The sequence below is a fragment of the Lepidochelys kempii genome, chromosome 7 (assembly GCF_965140285.1).
Source record: "Lepidochelys kempii isolate rLepKem1 chromosome 7, rLepKem1.hap1, whole genome shotgun sequence".
Taxonomy (NCBI): Eukaryota; Metazoa; Chordata; order Testudines; family Cheloniidae; genus Lepidochelys; species Lepidochelys kempii.
In genome coordinates this window covers 18,858,267-18,879,465 of record NC_136386.1, presented here as the reverse complement: position 1 = coordinate 18,879,465, position 21,199 = coordinate 18,858,267, and the positions used below count along the sequence as shown (strand labels likewise).

The 21,199-nt window shown below is 44.4% G+C and overlaps 2 protein-coding genes across 4 annotated transcripts in view; one reads left to right on the top strand and one right to left on the bottom strand.

The window, feature by feature from the left end:
* Nucleotides 1-8,426: 8,426 nt before the first annotated feature.
* Nucleotides 8,427-14,015, bottom strand: VHL (von Hippel-Lindau tumor suppressor). Its single transcript, XM_073351232.2, has 3 exons — nucleotides 13,662-14,015; nucleotides 11,932-12,054; nucleotides 8,427-11,408 (listed from the first exon to the last, which is right to left on the bottom strand). The coding sequence occupies exons 1-3, from the start codon at nucleotides 13,852-13,854 to the stop codon at nucleotides 11,251-11,253; spliced, it is 474 nt and encodes a 157-aa protein (XP_073207333.2). The 5' UTR covers nucleotides 13,855-14,015; the 3' UTR covers nucleotides 8,427-11,250.
* Nucleotides 11,206-21,199, top strand: part of LOC140914116 (uncharacterized) — a 33,270-nt gene continuing 23,276 nt past the window's right edge. For 2 of the 3 annotated variants that reach the window (XM_073351219.2, XM_073351221.2), the window contains exons 1-3: nucleotides 16,667-18,021; nucleotides 19,558-19,637; nucleotides 20,348-20,465. In XM_073351219.2, the coding sequence (XP_073207320.1) occupies nucleotides 17,659-18,021; nucleotides 19,558-19,637; nucleotides 20,348-20,465 (561 nt within the window). In that variant the 5' untranslated portion in view covers nucleotides 16,667-17,658. Of the gene's footprint in view, nucleotides 11,436-16,666; nucleotides 18,022-19,557; nucleotides 19,638-20,347; nucleotides 20,466-21,199 lie in introns of those variants that run through there. The other variant, XM_073351216.2, reaches the window with a different exon arrangement.

Below are 21,199 nucleotides of genomic sequence, written 5' to 3'. Positions count from 1 at the left end.
CTCCACACAGAAGGGATGGGGGAAGGAGAAGGAGAAGGGTTGCGGGGGCAGCCCCACATGGGAGGCAGAGAGAAGGAGAGGGGCTCTGGGGGGCAAATCCTCGCAGGAGGGAGGGGAAAGGAGAGCAGCCTGGGGGGCCAGCTCCGTCTGGGGCGGGAGTGGGAGGTATATGCTCACCCTACCACAGCTCCGGCATCTGGCCTGGCCAGGGGGTGGGGCCTCAGGGGGAAGAGGAGGAGCAGGGTGGTGGGGCGGGGGGGAGAGGAGTTCTGACCTGTGGGGGCCCCCCAGTTGGCCAGGGCCCTTAGGCACAGGCCCCATGGGCCCATACGGTAATCCGCCACTGTGTACGGTGTTATTAAGACATGTTCCAAAGTCAGTTGGCAAACAGGCTTGTCTCAAACAAAGGAATGTGTGCTCTGCTTAATTTGTATTTAAGCAATAAACAGAGTCATCAAGCAGGAAGGGAAACAAAAGAAATTCAAACAGGTGAGAAAAAAGCAGCAGGGAACATCCTTCCGCATAGACTTTTTGTCTCCTGGTACCCAGCTGGAAATGTTTTTCAAGCAGGGAACTGTGATGGGGTGTCTGCCCCACACTGGGCCATAAGGGGTTAACAGAGCCCTAGGGCAGCTGTGTGAAAAGCAGCCAATAGGAAAGGGTCTGCGAGGAACAGCCAATCAGGGCTGGGCAGGCCGATATAAGAAGAGCTGCAGGGCACTGAAGTTACCTGGAGCTCGAGGAGAGAGGATCAGGTTCCTAGCAGGAGGAAGAAGTGCTAGCATTCTGGTCAGAGTAGTGCTGCTAGCAGGGACTGGGAAAGCTAGAGAGAACTCCTGGCTAGCTGCTAAGACTGGTTGACTGAAGCCCTGAGGTAAGGGCAAAGAAGGTGCTGGGAGCCATGAGGAAGTGGCCCAGGGAAACGAACTGAGGAGGCAGAGAGGACACAGCAAGTGGTGGCCATCTACAGGGTCCCTGGGCTGCGACCTGGAGTAGTGGGTGAGCCTGGGTCCCCCCACTCACCACTGAGGAAGTGGCTGGACTGTGATACTCTTCCCCCAGAAGCGGGGAGCACAGAGTGCGTCACAGTCGGAGGGTTGTGTCCTGAAGAGGATGCTGTGGTCCTTGGACCGACAGGTCCAGGAGCAGAAGTGACAGCAGCAAGACACCACCAGAAGAGGGTGCACTGGTTAGCAAAGCTAATCCATGGGACAGCCAGCAGGAGGTGCTGTAGTAGTGAGCAAACTCTGTCAGGGGGACTGAAACTGTAAAAAGGAAGGACAAACACCCCAAGGCACTCTTTCCCCCCACTCTCCCTTTCCATCAAGTCACTGCACCTGAAGGGACAAAGTAAGCAGCTGTTGGACTAGGGGAAGGGTGCTTGGTCAGTAAGACTGCTGAAAGCATGTGCTGAGAAAATTTTGCTTTGAATTTAACATCATTTGTTAAGTTAGGCACTAGTTGCACTTTATCTTTATTTTTCTTGTAACTATTTCTGATTTTTATGCCTCATTACTTGTACTAAAATCCCTCTCTTTATAGTTAATAAACTTGTTTTATCTAATCCAGTGTGTTTCAATTGAAGTGTCTGGGGAAACTCCATTTGGAGTGCCAAATTGTGTGCCTATTTCTATTAAAGAAATAATGGACTTTATATAACTTGTATTGCCCAGGAGACAGCTGGGCAGTACAGGACATACATTTCTGGGGGGAAATCCCAGAAGTAGGGTTCGTGTTGGGGTCACCCTGCAGCATAATCCAGGCTGGTGAGAGCCAGAGTGTAACCCAGTGTGGCTGGCAGGCTGCAGTTACACACAAACGTACAGGGTTTGGCTTGCATGCTGGAAGACCGTTTGTGAGTGGCCCAGGTAGGAGCTGCTTCAACCAGAGCATTGTAAGGCACTCAAGGTTGCTGGGCAGGGGTGACACAGTTACTCATTAGGGAGGATTGTACCATAGTATGTCACACCTGAGCAGTACCAGGTTTACAGAGACGCCATTGGTGCTGGGCCCATACTCAGAAGGGGCCCTGAAGCCTAGCCCCGCCCCCCATTCTGCTTGCTCTCTGCCCCAAAACCCCACCCATACTCAGTCTCTGCCCCTGGGGCCCTGCCCCTGCTCTTCCCCAAGGCCCGGCCCCCACTTGGCCTCTTCCCCAGGAGGACCTGCTTGCTCCTCTCTGCCCCCACACCCTCCGTGCAAGTGGTGGGGGGTCCTTGGGGGAGGAAGCTGAGCAGGGTGGGGGGAAGAGGCTGAGTGGGGCCACAGCCGCAGAGGGTGGAAGCATAGGCAGAGCAGGGGGTGGGGCCACGGTCCAGGTGCCAGGGCCCACAAAAGATAAATTCAGCCCTGCACCTATGTCTGCAGCATTTTAGTTTGCTGCCTGAGAAGATCTATTATGTTCTGATTCTGTTCTCTCTCTTTATCGTGCTGGGACTCCTGGTCCTTTTTCCTGTATTCTCTGTCTTTCTCCATGCTGTCAATCACATTGGCGCTCTAAGCCCTTTGTTCACCGTCTGATGTGGCACTGGCTTGCTGGATCTCACAGAACATGTTCTTCCCTTGTCCTCTTCTTTCTCTTCCTCCTCAGCATCAGGTGGTCTGTGGGTATGGTGGAGCCACCTTGCAAAGCTGCCGTGAAGCTACTGATAAAAACAGATAGATGTAACTTGTATTTACAGTCACAAGGAAAAGATAAGTTTCAGAACTCCCTTCCCTTATTCCCATAGCGTGGGCAGTTAATATGGAGGCGTTGCTTTGCCTGTGTGTCAGCGTCCCCCTCTTGACTTTACTGGTTTGGACCAACGAAAAGGCAGGAGTCGATACATTTGGAACCAGCTATGCTGCAGGAGTTGCCAGTGCAGAGGAGATGTTCCATCTGCCTGTCTTTCGGGGCTCCATTCCTAGATTGGTTGTCAGTCACAGCTGAAGGACCCAATCTGGCCTGAGTGGATGCTGTTGGCAAATACAGAGTGAATTTGCTCATCTGCCTTTTATTCCCATAAACATTTTTAATAAATGCTTATTCCAGTATCTCTGCAACAATTTGTATAGGGGGGTGCTGAGAGCCATTGAACCAAACTGTAAACCAGGCTGTATATGATGGAAACCACTTCAAGCCAGGGGTGTATGTGGCAGTACCCCTAGTTCCAACGCCTGTGGCTTATTTCCACTTCAGCTTTGGAGTGGCTTAGCAGGTATGCATATGGCCCTCCCGGAGTAGGGCAGGATTTTCTGTTGCATGAAGCTATACAATTTCTGATCCTATTCCATGAGTGTAGATGTAGGGCAATGGCACTGAATTTTGGCACTATATTCAACAGATGGTGGTGATTTTAGCTGACATCTCACAGCTGAGGGTCACAAAGGCGATCAGGGCCCATATGTTGCAGTGGGTGCTTAGCACCCACTGGAAGCCAGCTTCTCCCTCTCCCCGCGCCCAACATCTCCTACCCACCATGGATAAGCTGTTCTGCAGCATGTAGGAGGCACTGGAGAGGACGTGCTCAGGGGAGAGGGCAGAACTGGGCGGGAAGAGGCAGGTGGGGTTGGAGATTTGGGGGAAGGGTGGAGTGGGGGCGGGGGCCTGGGCCAGAGCAGGGGTTGAGCACCCCTGAAGCAAGGAGGAAGTCAGCACTTGTGCAGGAGGATAAAAGGGACATTCCTATTCACATACACAAAGTACTCCATGTGACTCCCCTCCCCCTGCCTAATCCCACAAGGGAATGAAAAGCAGATGCCATTGTCAACTCCCACTCTATTTGATGATCTGATGAAGTGAGCTGTAGCTCACGAAAGCTCATGCTCAAATAAATTGGTTAGTCTCTAAGGTGCCACAAGTACTCCTTTTCTTTTTGCGAATACAGACTAACACGGCTGTTACTCTGAAACCTCCCACTCTATTTGTTTGCCATCTCTGCCTCTACTTATATGAGTAAAACAATTAAGATGATGCCTTTTTCTTGTTAACCTGGGGATGGGCGGGGTGCCGTCTTTAAATTTAAACATTGTAAGTAAATGCATGTACACGCTTACCTGAGTTCCCTTCCCCTTTATCAGGCTCATCCTTCATTGGTGCTCACCTGGGAGGACTGGCTAACTGTGATAGTCTCAAAGAGGTCCTGCTAGCAGCATGGCTGGAGTTCCTTGGGGCGTCTTCCTGACTCCTCCTCCTCCTTGCTGTTTGTGGAAAGGGTCTCTGTCTCGGCTCCTCGGAGGTATGCAGTGGTCTGTGGGTGCTGGTGGGGTCTCTGCCAAATATGGCATACAGTTCCCTGTAGAAGCGTCGAGTCTGCAGTATAGCCTCAAATCTATTGTGTTCCCTGGCCTTGCACTGTCCCTGACAAAGTTCCTTTGTTTTCACGCGTCACTGCTGATGATTCCTGTCATACCACTTTGCCTGTAGCCCTCGTGCAATCTGTTGTGAACTTGTCAATGTTTCTGCGGCTGGTCGGTAGAAAGTGCCGGCACAGCCTCTTCTCCCAGCAGGCCCAAGAGAGCCAATGCCACAGCTGCTTCAGGCAGGAGAGAGTCTAGTGCATGGAGTCAGCATGGTCGATTGGGCAGTTGCATGCAAGGGTGTGCTTGCCAAGGTGGACAATCAGGAAAAGGCATTTCAAATACAGGTGAGGGATTTTAAAGGGGATGTTTCTTTCAGTCTCTGTGACCCCTAGGCAGTGGAGTTTAAAATTGTGGCCCGACCAGTCACTGTCACAGGGAATGAGACATTGTGGGACAGCTGCTGGAGAACTGTTGGGCTTGACACAGGTCATTCAGTGTCTACACTCGCACTGTGTCAACCTCAATATGTCGACCATGGCTCTATGCCATTCAGAGAAATAGTTTTACTGTGTCGCTGTAACGGGGTGCTAATGTAAGCCAGAGACCAATTTGAATACAGACACATTCACAAATAGGTCAGTGCAAGGTGGTTTATGTTGACCTAACTTTGGAGTGCAGACCAGGACTCATTCTCATATACATGAATTCACTGCAATTGAAAAAAATACTTTCCCATGTAGCTTGACGATTATGCCAGTGGTTTACTTATCTTTATAGAACGTGACCACATCCCATTGAGTGTAGTGATTTTTCGTTCAGACCATATCATCGTATGATCTTTAATTACCATAACCCGGATGTCACTTAAGCATCTAATCCCGGGGTTCTCAAACTGGGGGTCATGACCCCTCAGGGGGTCCCAAGGTTATTACTTGGGGGTGGGGTGGGGTTGTGAACTGTCAGCCTCCACCCCAAACCTTGCTTTACCTCCAGCATTTACAATAGTGTTAACTTTTTTATATATTTTTTATTTTATAAGGGGGGAGGTCGCACTCATAGACTTGCTGTGTGAAAGGGATCACCAATACAAAAGTTTGAGAACAACTGTCTAAAAGAGTGTCCCTCAAACAGCAGACGCTGCTTTGAATAATTTATTAAGAAAAACAAAAAGACCTGCTTTATACCTGACCATACTTTTAACTTTTAATGAATAATATAAACCATGAGTATAGCTGAAAAATGAAATCATACTGATGTGAGGAATAGTTATGAAATACTGTTCTTGCAATTCCAGTGGTGGATAAATATGAAGTCCATTCTTATGTCAGGATGTTTCTCAGCCATGAAAAATGAGATACACTCAATAGTTATTACTCTCTGAACTGCTGTGATATGCAGTATGATAAGCAGGTATGGTAAGCATGTGGTAAGCTTCAATGCCACTATTAGAATTCAATTTTTTTGACTAGTTCAGGCAATGGATAGTATTAAATATACTGAAAGATATTCATGTATGTTATAGTGATAGACAGTATCACACAGACCTGCTGTTACATTCACACTGTCAACAGCTCCAAAATGACATTGCCACATGACTCAAGAATCAGTAAAAATAGATTTATAAATTAATATCTGACACATTTATATCTACTTCTCATTTTGAAGAGGAACTAGTCAACATTTTTTAAAAACTGATGAAACAGAAAAAAATATTACCAATGCTTTGGCAACAGGAAAATGAGGTTACATCAGCTGAATAGATGGGAGCTGAAAGTAGGTCAGGTCTTAACATCCAAATGACAAGAAGAAAGAACAAACAATTGTGGAGAAAAGGGAGAAAATATGGTGTGTGGTTAAGACACTGGACTGGGACTCAGGTGCTCTGGGTTCAGTTCCTGCCATAAACTCCTTGAGAGTTTAGGCAAGTAATTTCATCTCTTTTGTGAAATGGGAGTAAGAATATTTTCTTTGTCTATATAATAAGCTCTTCAGGGCAGAAAGTGTTTCCTACTATATGTACATACAGTGTTTAAAACACTCAGACCCTGATCTTGGTTGTGTTCTCTCGATGTTACTATAATACAAATGATAAAATAACCCTCAGAGACAGGTGTTGGATCATATTAAAGAAGTTCTGTATTAAAATCACAAATCAGTTTGATTCCCCATGGTTTAAATTCCAGGGTATTACTAATTAAGAGGTCTCTTGGTTTTTGGTACTGTTTCTCTCCCTCTGTGTGTGAAACTTGCAAGCTGCTCTGTTCTCAAAGCAATTCTTTGTAACAACAACTACTCACACAGAGACTCAAAGCAATACTCTGTAACAACAGAAACAGCACCCAGAGACTCCCCGCCCTTTTGTTGTATTCATCTCACTTTGTTAACAATTGTGATTTAAAATAGAGATAGAGGATGTATGTGGATGGATGTTTGGCGTGGATAATAACTGAATGATCAGGGAGGTGCCAGCGTAAGAATCCAGTGTCCATCGGCTGAAGAAGGCGTCAAGTGGAAATAACCAGAGAACCCCCGGAGTGCAGACTGGAATCCACCCAACTGCCTCAAGAATGGGAGAACCAAAGAACAAGATAACATCTGGCAGCACGGAGCCATCAGGAATGTGCCATCTGCTGACTGATTCAGCAACAGCATGATGAAGCAATTCCCATAGACTGGCATAGGAAGAAATTCCTCTAAAAATGGACTCTAGAAAGTGAGAACTTTGGGGTCTGATTCTGCAAACCGACTTCCAGGAGCATCAGATGAGCATCTGACAAGGCCCTGCTCCCTCCTCATGTCCAGGCCACCTGGCCAGTGGCTTGGCATGAGCAACTCTAAGGCTGGTAACTATGATAACAACCTTGCAGAACCTGTGTTTGTGTGTGTGTATGAATGAATGTGTGAATAAATATGAAATTGAATGGAATGTTATAGCTATAACTAACTGCTTACTATGATTCTTTCTGTATTCACAATAAATGTGGCATTTTGCCTTTTCCCCTTTAATAAGATCCTGCTGATTTTTATTTGACTGGTATAACACAGGTACCCACCGATGTGTTGAATAAACCAGGTTTCCCAAAAAGCATGGGAAGAATAAGGGCAAGTCTACACTATAGTGCTACATCAGTGCAGCCTGCGCTGCTGGAGTGTGTCTGGTGAAGAAGTGCTCTCCTGTTGGTATGATTATTCCACATTATCAAGAAGCAGAAGCTATGTCGACTGGAGAGCATCTCCCACTGACATAGCGCTGGTGTGGACAGTGTAAAACTTGCATCTCTGGGAGGGTGTATGTGGCTTTTTCACACCCCTGAGTGACATAAGTTATATCGATTTTAGGCGGTAGTGTAAACTTGCTCTCAGTGCATTAGGAGTTAAAGAAATGGAAGATACTGGACTCATTTAGGTGTGGAAAGGTTACAGAAGCCCTTCATCTTGGATGTGGAAGAGCCTTAGGAATATTTATGATTCTGCAAGGTATTAAGTACACTCAATGCCCACTGGCTTCACTGACAGTGCTCGGCAGTTTGCACGATCAAATGCAAAATGGGGTGCAAATAGCTGTATAAAATTCTAGTCCGTATTTGGGCAAAACTCCCACTGATTTAAAGTACATTTTATGTGTCTCCATGGTTTGTTTACTTGTCACTATGCTTCCCTCCAGATTTTTTTTTTAAAGCTAAAGCAAAAATTCTCCTTTCAGATACACTATGTATCAGGGCCAGCTTGGCTGTTCAGGAAAAATTCCAGAACAGAATATCAAACTTTAGATATGCTGTTCTGGTATCTTTTCTAAACAGCTAAGCTTGCCCTGATCCACAGTGAAACATGTCTTAAAATTAAGACAAGAAACCTGCAATAATCAATTGCCTAGCGTAATCAACACTAACTAGAAGTTTAATTAAGTTGACTTGGTACCCTTATAGATACTTCTGAAAGGTCACCCAAGACAGGGCATTGGGCTCCTAAGTGTATTTTTTGGTAACCTGTCACTTCTGGGGCAGATGCATCAGTATGCTCTGCTGCTTTCCACTACTTCAGCACACCAGTGAATTTGGCCCTTTAATTATGACCGGTCCTGTAAAAAGTATTACTGAATGTTATTTTTCATAAATTTAAAAATAGCTAGTCACAGACTGATGGAGTAATTTTTACACAAACTTTAATAATCCTGATAGTCACAAGAGTACATAAAAAGCTACGTAACTTACAACCATATTATACAGAATGTTTAGGAGTAACCCAAAAAACCATGTTCAAACCTAAGATCTAGTAGTTATTAGAAAAACAGTCAGTTCAAAACAAGCTGTTTTTGTAAGTGGATCGTAACACTAAATACATTTATTGGACAAATATAGAATAACACAAGAACAACACTGATAAAAAGAGTCTGTCCCCGTGTTTATAGGATTGAGCCTGAAAAGTATGTAATTTGCCCTACTTTAAAGCAAAAAAAGGAAGTTTTAGGGCCTGGACAACTTATTAAGTGAATGAATCTGAATCCAATCTACATAGTCTTGTCCACATCAGACTTTTTTTAGTATTTCCCATTGTTACTACTACTAGTGAAGCAGCGATCAGAGGTAGCAAGACTGGAGTACTAGTGTAGACAAGGCATTGGTATTTTTACCACAAGTACATTAGAGGTTGGTTTTAAATGGTGGAAACTGCTGGCACCTTGTTTACACTAGAGCTCCCACCATTGGAGCTTCATCATTAGTAGCAACAGAGGGAAATTTTAGGGGGAAAGGTTTAGCATGGACACAGCTTATGGAAGGGGTTAGTTTGTTTCAGTAGTTTTGCAAAGTATACATTTGCAGTTGATTAAAAATACCTCCAGAGGTTCTTCTAGTATGCAAGAATAGATGGCTAAAACGGTATTTGATAAATATACACAAGAAAAGCATGTAAAAAATAAAACCCACTATCAAGTTAATATGTATTTACGTTTTCTGGCAGAGAACAAAACTCAGTTCATTCACAATGTTTTAAGAAAAGAACTATTCACAAAAATGGAAAAACACATAAATATTTACAGTATGGCTTGATGTTCTTACTCATTTAGTTTCACAGCAGTTTTCCTGGAATATATATATATTTTGTTTCATTGAAAATAAATGTTCAAGATTAAACAATGGCAAAATATTATGCAAAGATCTACTTCTCACCTCACATAGCACTTACACCTTTGATGGATTCCTGCATATATGTTATTTGCATGGTTGTTGTAGCCATATTGGTCCCAGGTTATGAGAGTGACAAAGTAGGTGAGGTAATATTTTTCATTGAATCAAATTTTGTTGGTGGAAGCGACAAGCTTTTGAGCTGCACAGAGCTTTTCCTCAGGTCTCAAGGAGGTAACCAGAGTACCTGAGCTAAATACAAGGTGGGACAGATTGTTAAGCGTAAGGGGTTCATTCATACATAATATAGCAGACTACTTAAAATGAAGTGGGCAATTAGCAAGCAGTAAGTTGTGTTACCAATTGTTGTAATGAGCCACAAAACCAGTCTTTGTTAAGTCCAGGGTTTTTAGTGTCCAATGGAATTATGAATTTAAGTTCTAAGGTTCATCTTTTGAAGGCGTTGTGCAGGTTTCCTTTGAGGATGAGGATTGAGAGGTCAGATATGGAGTGATCGCTTTGTGGAAAAGTGTTCGTCCCTGGGTGATATGGTGTTTTGTCTTTTATGATTTTCTCTGTGAGAGTTAATTCAGAGCACAGTGATTGTCTGGTTTCACCCACCTAGTTATTGCTGGGGCTCTTGATGCTCTGGATGAGGTACACTACATGTTATAAGCATGTCTATGACCCTTGCATCTTAAAAGGTGCGTTGCAGGGAGATATTGATTATTGTAGCATTGGCGATAGGTCTGCAGGTTTTGCATCTGTTGTTGTGGCAGGGTCTGGTGCTGCTTTGAGTTGGCATATCCTGGTCTGTGTCCTCTTCTGGCCTTCAACCCTCCAACCTTGCCAACTCATCATCAGAAGCAATCTCTCCACACACGAGAACACATCAACTCAAAGTGATGCATAGAGGTACTACTCGTAAGTTAATAAAAAGGTCCAGCAACAAGAGAGGGAAAAACATCTAGACAGCGACCTTTTAAAAAGTGTTTTAACCTAGAAATATTGTTAAACCCTACGTGCTAGATTCTGATAACCATGATGCAGATACACAAATGCAGGGAGAAGGGGCAGAAAATTCCTTATGCCCATACACACAGACTTTCCAGTGACCTTAGTGGGCTTTAGATCAGGTTCTTTAAGAGCAAGATGGGGCAGGCTATCCCATCCAAAAGCATTCCACACCCAGATAGGTGCAATACTGGGATTTGAACCAGGGAGCAAATTTAGTCCTTGTGTAAGCAGGTAAAAATCCCCTGAAGTCAATGAAGTTGTACACGCTTATACAAGTTCTGTGTTTGGCTCCTGATCATTCAAGCAGCTAGTTCAAATTCATCCTTGGTGTAGCATCCTTTCTAATGATGAGGAAATTGTCTGTCTGTATTTATAACCTCCAAAAGAGAATGATCATGGACAAGCCAATGTGGTATCACTATATCAGAAATGCCTTTTGTTACATTTGTTCTGAAACAGTCAAAGAGCAAGATTCTGTCCTTAGTTCCACCCATACAAAGCCACTGATGTCAACAGCATTGCATAGGTTTAATTGCATGCAGAATTGAGTCTACTATGTTTAAACTGAAACATCATAAACTTGGTATATGTTGAATACTATTTGATCTCTTGAATCTGGCTCTTGCCATCTTAATAAATTTTATATATTGAAACCAAATGAGAGCAGGCACCTTTCAGAGCATGAAATCCTGACACCTATTCAGCTCTTGAAATGTGTTTCAATGTGGTTAACACCACTTACACACAGTAGTTTCCCAGTGCACTTTCCCACTTAAGAGTCTGGAATGAATGATGTTCATTTTAAATCAGGGACACCATTCCTTATCATTTAACTTCTTTCCAGAGACAGCCGTTGAAGATCCTTCCTAATGTCGGGATGATCTTCCAGATCTTCGTATAATGACTGAACAATATCCAATCTCCGGTAGTCCACTGGTTTTACCAGACTGCGAATAACCTGAAGACACCTCTCCTTCAGACTGAACACTGCAAAGAGAGATCGAAGATTAACATGTATGTAATTTGACACTTTGAGCTTCTCTAGTACTCTCCAGCCAAATATGTCAAAAATATCTCACAAACGTTCATGAATTTAGCCTGCAATACTTCTGTGAGATAGGTATTACTTTTCCCAAAATGGAGAGAAATGAGACCCAGTAAGGTTAGGCATATCACAGAGTCACTGGCAGAGAGAAACAGAACTCAGATCTTCTGACTCCCAGTTATGTACCCTACCCACTGGATCATGAAATATCTCACAAGATACATGAGAAATGCAGAGAGCATGGAGGCTTAAATAATGTCAAAACCCTGTAAATAACTGTGCTCAAGAGAAATCAATGATGTTGCTTTAGAAATTCCTTGTTTTCAGTTTTAAAGTTTTTATTAATTGCTTGAGTATCTGACTCATTCACACACTCCCTTGTATTAAAGGAGAATAAGGTCTCTGATCTTAGCTCATCAATTTCCCCTTAAATTCTAGCAGATTTAACTCTCTATATAATTGTACCTGGAAGCATGATATTTGCAAATATGGGCTGGCCATTCACATTGCGAGTAGGCACAAACAGCTCTGTCTGATTGACAAGAAGTCCATCATCTGTTTCTGCATCTCTGAACAGCCAAAGATGTTCTACAACAAAACAGAGATTAAATATAACAAAGGAGCTATATTTCAAATTGTTTTGAATGTTATCTTTCAATTGTATACAAATATGAGGAAGGTAACTTATTTTAAAATGAAATTGAGCTCTGGAATTAGTAACTACTTCAATTCTTCTTGTGGCTTGTGTGCCTGCCAGTGGCTTTCAAATAGATGTCTGAACTGAAGTCCACTAGGGATTTCCCAGCAGCGAACACTGTTGCCAGTTCCTTAAACAAACACACTCAGGCAACCACAGACCCTTTGGACATCAAAACAGTGGCCTTGGGACAGGCAGGGTGGGCAATACTTGCTGTTTTGAATCAGATACTTTATTTGTATCCACTGTTATAAATCTTTCCAAGTTTCAGAGTGGTAGCAGTGTTAGTCTGTATCAGCAAAAACAAGGAGGAGTTCGTGTGGCACCTTAGAGACTAATTTCACCCCCCGTCTTCAAGAAACCCCTGCGCCTGTCCCCACCCCGACCTTGGTAGCATGCACCTCCGTGCTCATCCCCAACCTAGGTAGCTGTGCACCCCTGTGCCTATCCCCACGTCGGGCGGGCACACATTCCCACCTGTCCCCACATCTGGTGGGCGCACGCCCCACCCAAAGTAACTGTGCACCCCCTGCCCATTCCCACCCTGGCGGAAGCTCACCCCTAACCCATCCCAACCTTGGTAGTGTGCACCCCCCCGCCTGTGTCCACATCGGGCGCATGCACACCCCCCACCCATCCCCACATCTGGTGGGTGTGCACCCCCCACCTGTCCCCACTCTGGTAGGTCTAGCCCATGCCCATCTCCACCCTGGCAGCTGTGCTCTCCCCCATCCAGGTAGCTGTGCACCCCCCATCCCATCCCCACCCTGGCAGATGTGCACCCCTGCCTGTCCCCACCCTAGTAGGTGCACCCCTCTCCCATCCCCACCCTGGTAGATATGCACTCCACTCCCCTTCTCCACCCTGGCAGGTGTGCAACCCCCACCCGTCCTCACCTTGGTAGCTGTGCACCCGGTCGATGGTCCCCACCTAGGTAGCTGTGCACCCCTCGCCCGCCCGTCCCCACCCTGGTGGGTGTGCACCCTCCTGCCCAACCTCGCTCTGGTGGGTGTGCACCCCTCCCGCCCATCCCCACCAAGGTAATTGTGCACCCCTCCTGCCCGTGTTCACCCTGGCAGGTTCACCCCGCACCCATTGCCATCCTTGTAACTGTGCCCCCCATCCCATCCCCACCTTTGTGGGCGAGGAACCCCCCCCCCGCCTGTCCCCACCTACGTAATTGTGTACTCCCCACCTCCTGCCTCTGGCAGGTGTGCCTCTTCCTCATCCGCACCCCGGCAGGTGTGTACTGCCCTGCCCGTCCCCACCTAGGGAGCTGTGCTCCCCTCCACTCCACCCTGGTAGTGCACCCTGTGCCCCTTCCCACCCTGGTAGCTGAGCCCCCCACCCATACTCACCCTGGCAGGTACCTTCCCACCCATCCCCACCTAGGTAGCTGGGCACCCCCCCAACCTCCACCCTAGTAGGTGCACCCCCCGCCCGTTCCCCCCCGGCAGGTGTGAGTGCACCCCTCCCCTGGCAGATGTGCACCCCCCACCTAGGTAGCTGTACATCCTCCGGCCGGTGCCCGGCTGCAGGACCGGGTAGGGCTGGGGCTGGCCCTCGAAGTCCAGCCAGATGGGGATGACCACCCGGGGGCTCCGATTACAAAAGATCACGTGAGAGGGCTCGCGCGTGTTCCGGGAGCGCAGGAGCCTTCCCCTCCGTTCCGCCGCCAGCTCCTGGGGCATCTCCGAGCCGGCGCGCCAACCACCACTGACCCGGGGAGCAGACGCGGCCTACGGGCGCCTTCCTGCCCATGCGCGGCAGCACACTGCCGCCATGACTCTGTGGGGAAGTGCTGCGGCAGAAAACCGGCTCCAACCCGCATGCGCGGCCTGTCGGCCATTGCTCTGTGGGGATGGAGTGCACTCGTGCTCTCACTTTACTGCGTGTGCGCCGCCTGGCGGCGGAGAGGAGCGTGGGGAAGTTGTAGTCAGCTGCGCCGCGGCCCGGCTCGTCACGCGGCGGGGAGCCGCTGCCATTTTGAGGCGTTGTTTGAGGCTGTCCCTCAGGGGCGGGGCGGGGCGCGCTGCGGGGGCGGGGGGCGGGGCAGGCAGAGGCTGAGCACGGGTCAGGGGCTGAGGAGGATCAGACAGTAGCACATGGTCTGATCCTCCCCAGCGCCGGGGAGGGGCCCCACTGTACAAAATGAGGTGCGGGAGGGGGTGGCTGCGCCATACTCAGCATTTCCACCCGTCCTTTGGCCCAGGGTGGGGGACCTTGGCTGGTAACGTGGTAGGCTGTGGGGAGGGTGATGGGTGTGCTCCACCTTGCGTTACCTGCCCCCAGCTGGTTCCAGGTTCCACTTGGGGCGCTGGTTGTGAGCCAAAAAGCCCTGTGTAATTTGGGTCTTGCGTACTATAGAGATTCCCCTTTCTTGGTGGTCTCCCTGTGCTACCAAAGCAGTGCCGATGCTTCAGATGCTGTTGCAAAGCTGGGTGTCTATAGGTGTAATATAAATCCTCATTTCGTGGGTGTTCAGCTACTGGGCGTTTGTGGATGTAGTAGCTGGATGTGTCTTTTGCAAGGCTTTACAAAACTAGGCCTTAATTTCATTGTGAGCCTCCTGTTATGACTCTATACTTGAAAAGGAGTACTTGTGGCACCTTAGAGACTAACCAATTTATTTGAGCATAAGCTTTCATGAGCTACAGCTCACTTCATCTGTACTTGTTTCTCTGGATCCTTAGGTTTCACTAGTGCTATGAAACTTACAATAGAAATGTAACAGTAGCATAATCTGCTATAGTCTGCCAAAAAGCAACACTTTTGTATGCAGAATTCTTGTAGCCTTGTTAGTCTCAGGATATGAGAGAGACTAGGTGTGTTAGGTAGTATCTCTTATTGGACCAGCTTCTGTTGGTGAGAGAGACCAGCTTTGCCGCTACACAGAGCTATTCAGGTCTGCGAACATGTTCTACCTTATATTTAGCTGTGGTGGTAAGAGTACCTTTCCTAGATCTGATGAAGAGTTCTGTATAAATCAAAAGCTTGTCTCCCACCAACTGACGTTGGTTCAATAAAACACCTCACCCACCTTGTCTCGCTAAAATGCAACATTAAAATTCAAATTGTACAGTGGAAATTTTCCTTATCACTGTGGTGTCAACTGCAGTTTGGAAAAGCCTTGTTGAAATGGTTGCTAAGTATTGGAAAGGATATATGAAAACATGACATTACAAATCTGTGTTCAAAGAATATTATTTAGATTGCAAAGTGAACCCCCTGAGAGTTAGGAAATGCCAGAATTTAGGTTTCTGTGCAATTTTAATTGCCTCTTGTGCATCTGCATTATGGTAGCTTTTAATTACATAGTCGCATAGTATATTTTTTTCCCTCAGGATCCCTGGAGTTCAGGGAGCTATTCCTTGTAATATCAAGAAATGTCTGTGTGAGAGAGAAAAGGGGAGGACCATCATACATGCTTTTTGAATGGAAACAGTAAAAATAATTGGTCTCTATAGCAGTGGTTCTCAGCCAGGGGTATGCAGAGGTCTTCCAGGGGTTACATCAACTCATCTAGATATTTGCCTAGTTTTACAACAGGCTACATAAAAAGCACTAGCAGTCAGTACAAATTACAATTTCATACAATGACTTGTTTATACTGCTCTATATACTATACAGTGAAATGTAAGTACAATATATTGCAATTGATTTATTTTATAATTATATGGTAAAAATGAGAAAGTAAGTAATTTTTTCAGTAATAGTGTGCTGTGACAGTTTTATATTTTTGTGTGTGATTTTGTAAGCAAGTAGTTTTTAAGTGAAGTGAACTTGGGCTATGTAAGATAGTACAGTTCCTGAAGGGGGTACAGTAGTCTGGAAAGGTTGAGAGCCACTGCTCTAGAGAAAAATCAGGCCGTCTACTTAAAGTCATATTTTAATAGTTTTACAAATAAAAATTCACTATAAAAATTACAGGACACCACCTGTTTTGATTACAGCAGAGCTCCATAGGGGAGGCACTACTGAAAAATTCTGAGTGTATATTTGACAGGTTTCAGAGTAGCAGCCGTGTTAATCTGTATTCGCAAAAAGAGAAGGAGTACTTGTGGCACCTTATAGACTAACCAATTTATTTGAGCATAAGCTTTCGTGAGCTACAGCTCACTTCATCGGATGCATTCAGTAGAAAATACGGTGGGGAGATTTATGTACACAGAGAACATGAAACAATGGGTGTTATCATACACACTGTAAGTATGCATCCGATGAAGTGAGCTGTAGCTCACGAAAGCTTATGCTCAAATAAATTGGTTAGTCTCTAAGGTGCCACAAGTACTCCTTTTCTTTTTGCGAATACAGACTAACACGGCTGTTACTCTGAAACACTCTCCTTACAGTGTGTATGATAACACCCATTGTTTCATGTTCTCTGTGTATATAAATCTCCCCACTGTATTTTCCACTGAACTCATCCGATGAAGTGAGCTGTAGCTCACGAAAGCTTATGCTCAAATAAATTTGTTAGTCTCTAAGGTGCCACAAGTACTCCTTTTCTTTTTGAGTGTATATTTGTGTGTTATGGAATGAATACGTTTTTGTAAATGTGAGGTGTCTTGGAGTGCACATGTGTGGTGTTTACTTTGGATGGGTCTGTGTCTGATAGGTGTATATATGGTGTATGAAACAAGTGGATGAAAAGATGTGTATGTAGGAGTGGGTAGATTTGTGTATGTGGTTAGGTATGAAAATTCTATTGTGTAAGGAAGGGTATGTGGGCATGATGAGTCAAAATGTGTTTGTCGTAATCGATGCGTATGGTGGACAGAAGTCTTCAAAGTCCTTTTTCCAAATGCACTGTGCTGTACTCTCCCGTGAGGGAGTGGGTCCTTCTCAGAAGGTCCATATATCACATCCCTGTCAACTGCATTTCCCTGGATACTGAGCTGTAACTTTCAAAGCAACAGAAACAAAACTTCTGAAGATCCGCCTTTCTCCCTTCCTTATTGGATAATGTAAATCAGAGCTTTTTAAGACCAGCTATGTCTGTTGTCTGTTTGTATGAGTTAACTGGGCAATGGAGCACGGATTAGTAACTGAAAGAGGCATGCTTTATTTCTAGCTCTCCTTCCGTATCTCTCTCAGTAGATAAGTGAGGCAGGTTCTTATTAGCTACATTTGACAGTTCCCTTTGCAACATTTATTAACTAACTTATTTCAATTTGGACCTCCCACATTTAGGATTTGGAAATTTGATAGCAGTTTTTATTTATTTATGAGCCTCATTCTCTCTTTTGCTGTTACCTTTAGCACTAATCTCTTTATTTACTGTTGGGGAGAAGGAATATTTATTGTATTAATTTCCTTAGTGGAGGAGACTTTGCATATTTTTTGGCTTATATTTATGTCCCCCTCCTCCCCCCAAACAAACACATACGCATGAAAAATGCCATGGCTGTTGTAGCAACTAAACTCTTAAAACTAGGTAATTTGTCAATAGGCTATTGGTGTGCATTTGTGTGTCTTTTATTTCCAGCAGCAAGATGCTACTAGACACAGAGACGAGGAAAGCCAGCATCCTAGCCTCGCTCCAGGCTCTGGGGAAAGATTCTGCAAATGGGAGAAACAGGAGGAATCACAGAAGAAAGCTAATCTCTGATCCGAGTCCTGCTGTGTGTGGCTGCCTTCCCCCTGGGAAACTTCTGCATGGATCCAAATTCACTGATGGAATCCTCCAAAGGGGAAATCTCACAGGATCATTGACTCTGGAAAGGGTGAAACTGACAAAAGCAAAGTTGGGGAAAAAGTTCAGAATTCCTAAAGGCAAAGGAGACAGCAGATGTGCACTTTCCCAGTCTCTGCAGCACATCATGTCCTCTGCCCAAGAAGACCAGGCATGCTTTAAGGTGAGGACTAGCAGGAAATAGTTTTGTATGGGACTGACTGACAGGACAAAATTTAACCTTGGTATAACTTTATTAACATCAATGGGCTTCCGCCAGAAATTAATTTGGTTCTTGTCTTTGTACTGAGGAAACAATTTCATATATATGTAAGCAAAAATAGATTTGATTTTTTTTTTTGGCAGAAAAACTGACAGCAGATTATAACAAGACAATGGTGAAAATTGTGCGATATAAATTGAAGAGGCTTTCATGTCAGGGTATCTGGCAGTTTTACATAAGGTTCAACATTAGAAGTTGATCTTGATACAAATCTGACCTTTTAACTATAGACTTAGAACTAACTTCTTGTTAGAGACATATATCCAGTATTTCACTTTTCTCTGTCTTCTGTTAAAGGGAATGGCTGCATGAAGGAGGGCTTTTTGCTCCTAACCAGTCATCTGCTGCTGCTGCCACTCATTCCTCACTCAATGTAGAACTGATTCTGATCTCACACTAATGTGACTATTGACTTTAATGGAGCTATTCCTGATTTACACTGGTGTGTATGAAAAGAGAATCTGGCCCATAATCTTCTGCTTATGACATTTCAGTTGGGAGCTGTGGATCCGATTATAATGTCACAAGGTGAGGAATAAGCAGCAGGGGCAGAAGGACTCAAGAAACCAACATCCTATTTCTATGTAAACTTCCTAAGTAGTAAAGAATGAGGGCAAAATGAAAAGAAAATCTAGTCCCTAGTCAAATGATTTTTGGTGTTTTTCATGAGGTGTTTCAAAGTTTTATTTAACAGAGGCTGTGGTAGTAGCTGCTGTGGCTCTTCTGTACCCCTGCTGAAGTGTTTGACCAGTGGATCTATGTAGTTATGCACCTACTGGGCACTCATAGTGCCCCCGCTGCACTGTTTTGCAGAAAACTGACACACAATAGTGCTGAACCGCCCTGCACAGTTTCTCTGTGTTCCTGCCAATTCCCCACTTCCTTGTGCAGTAGGACCATGATTGTGTTTATGATCTTTCTTGCCTTTAGGGATTCAGATTTGTCCCAAAAGGAGTAGGGTTTTTTCAAACTAGGATAACATTTCAAGGGCAATCAGTCCTCACAATTCAGAGCATAAACTGATTACAGGACTGGGGTAAAGAAGAATTTTCCTCATGGACAGTATTGCCTGGTTATCAAGGTTTTCTCTGAAGCATCTGATATTGGTCAGAAACAGGCTGTCAGGCTATATGGGATCTTGGGCCTGTTTTGAGATTGTAATTGCTAGGTTCCTCTAAAAGACTTGAGAAGAGACAATGAGTCGTTGTACAGTTTTGTAGACCTGCAGTTCTGACACCTCAACTTACAGTATAACAGAAAAATAAATGCACTTTTGCATGGAAACATGAGTCCTTTATCTGAATGGCTTTAATAAGATGTTTCAAGTATGAAAAGCATTCTTCAGCACTAAGATGTTTTAAATGATACTTATTGTGTAACTAACAATCACTGGAACTGGTCATGAATAACCGGCTATTGGTTACGTTCTTCTTTCAGCCAAATCTTCTGTTCAGATTTCAGAAAGCTGCTAAAAGCATTGTTATGCTTTGCTTACTTTACAAAGAGCACCATCTACTGTGAGTAATGAATATTTGTTTGTAATACATTTTGTTCTATTCTACTAAAGCTTTTATATCACATCCATTACCATGGTATCTGAGCACTTTGTACTTAGTATGTAAAGACTTCTGTTTCAGTTTATACATAATGTACAATTATAGTCTGAAATTTTGGGTTAACTTTGGAGCAGGTAAATGAAAGTTATGTGACACCATAGAATATGGATGTGTTGCTATTTAGTTACAATCTATGGATTTTCCAGAGCTTATTGGGTATTACCTTCATGAGTCGTCATACCCTTTTTGCATATTTGTCTGAATTTTGTTTACTTCATTTACACGTAAATGATCAGAAGATTTACAGCTCCAAAAATTACAGCCAAGTGAGAAAAGGAGAAGTTTTTGTTTTGTATAGTGATGAGATGTCACAGTTACAAAAATAACTGAGGGCCCAATCTTTCAAATACTCACTTATGCAGGTTGGCCTATCGACAGTAACAAAACTATTGAAGATTATGCATATGGGTTTGCAGGCTGGGCCTGGTGTTAGCCATTTAAATTGGTCATTTAAGACACAATTAATAAACTTAATCTCCATACTTTCATACTCTTGGTAATTCGTAGACCCACACTTAGGTGTTTGGATGTGGACAAGAATTGTAAGCCTTAAAATTGTCTTTAATTACCTGAAAGATTTTGCGCTAACAAGTGTGTGTCTTTTTGGTTAGAGCCAACCTCAACTATGAGATTGAGAGAGTCAAGAGATGGAAATCCCAATCAAACCACATGGAACAGTCTAGGGAAGATATCCTCTTTGATGTGACACTATTCAGGGCTAAAAAACAGGTAGGGAGAGAGCAGAGTTACCATCCCTAGGTCCAAGTTCTCCAGCCTAAATAATTATCATTGAAGCCAACCTAATCAGTTGCATATGTACTGACACAAGGGTGATCTCAGGGTCTGTTCATTTGAATGTAATACATGGGCAAAAACATATACCCCTAGGGCTATTAAGAAGCTGATTTAGGCCATATCACACTAGAAACATTTGCTTTTCTGTTAGTTGGTGAGGGGTTTGATTTCTTTACAACATTTCTATACTGGTAAAAACGTATATGTAGATGCAGTTAAACTGACATAAAAGTGCTTTTGCCAGTACAGCTTATTTGGTCAAGGAACTAGTATCAGTTATCCTGGCAAAAGCAGGGTTGTTGGGTTTTTTTTTGCCGGTATAAGATGTCTGTACGAGAAGGGGTTGCCTGGTAGCTACACCAGAGAACGGTTTCTAGTGCTGAGTTGGTGCTAGTGGAGATGCAGTTATTCCAGTATAAAAGTGCTTTTGTTGAAATAGTACATTTTGCTTACACAGGCAAAACTTTCCAGTGTAGACTAGACCTTAATACTCCAAATTAAAAAGGTTCAATTGCAAATTTGTTGTGAATTGTTAAGTTTGCATTTGAGCTTCAGTAACCCCTTTTAATGAGACCAGAAGCAGGGTTAGGAACGGTATGTTAGAAGCTTGTGCTTATGTGTAAAATCCAATGTGGCTGAATCCTCATTGGTGTTTTAATCAAACAAGT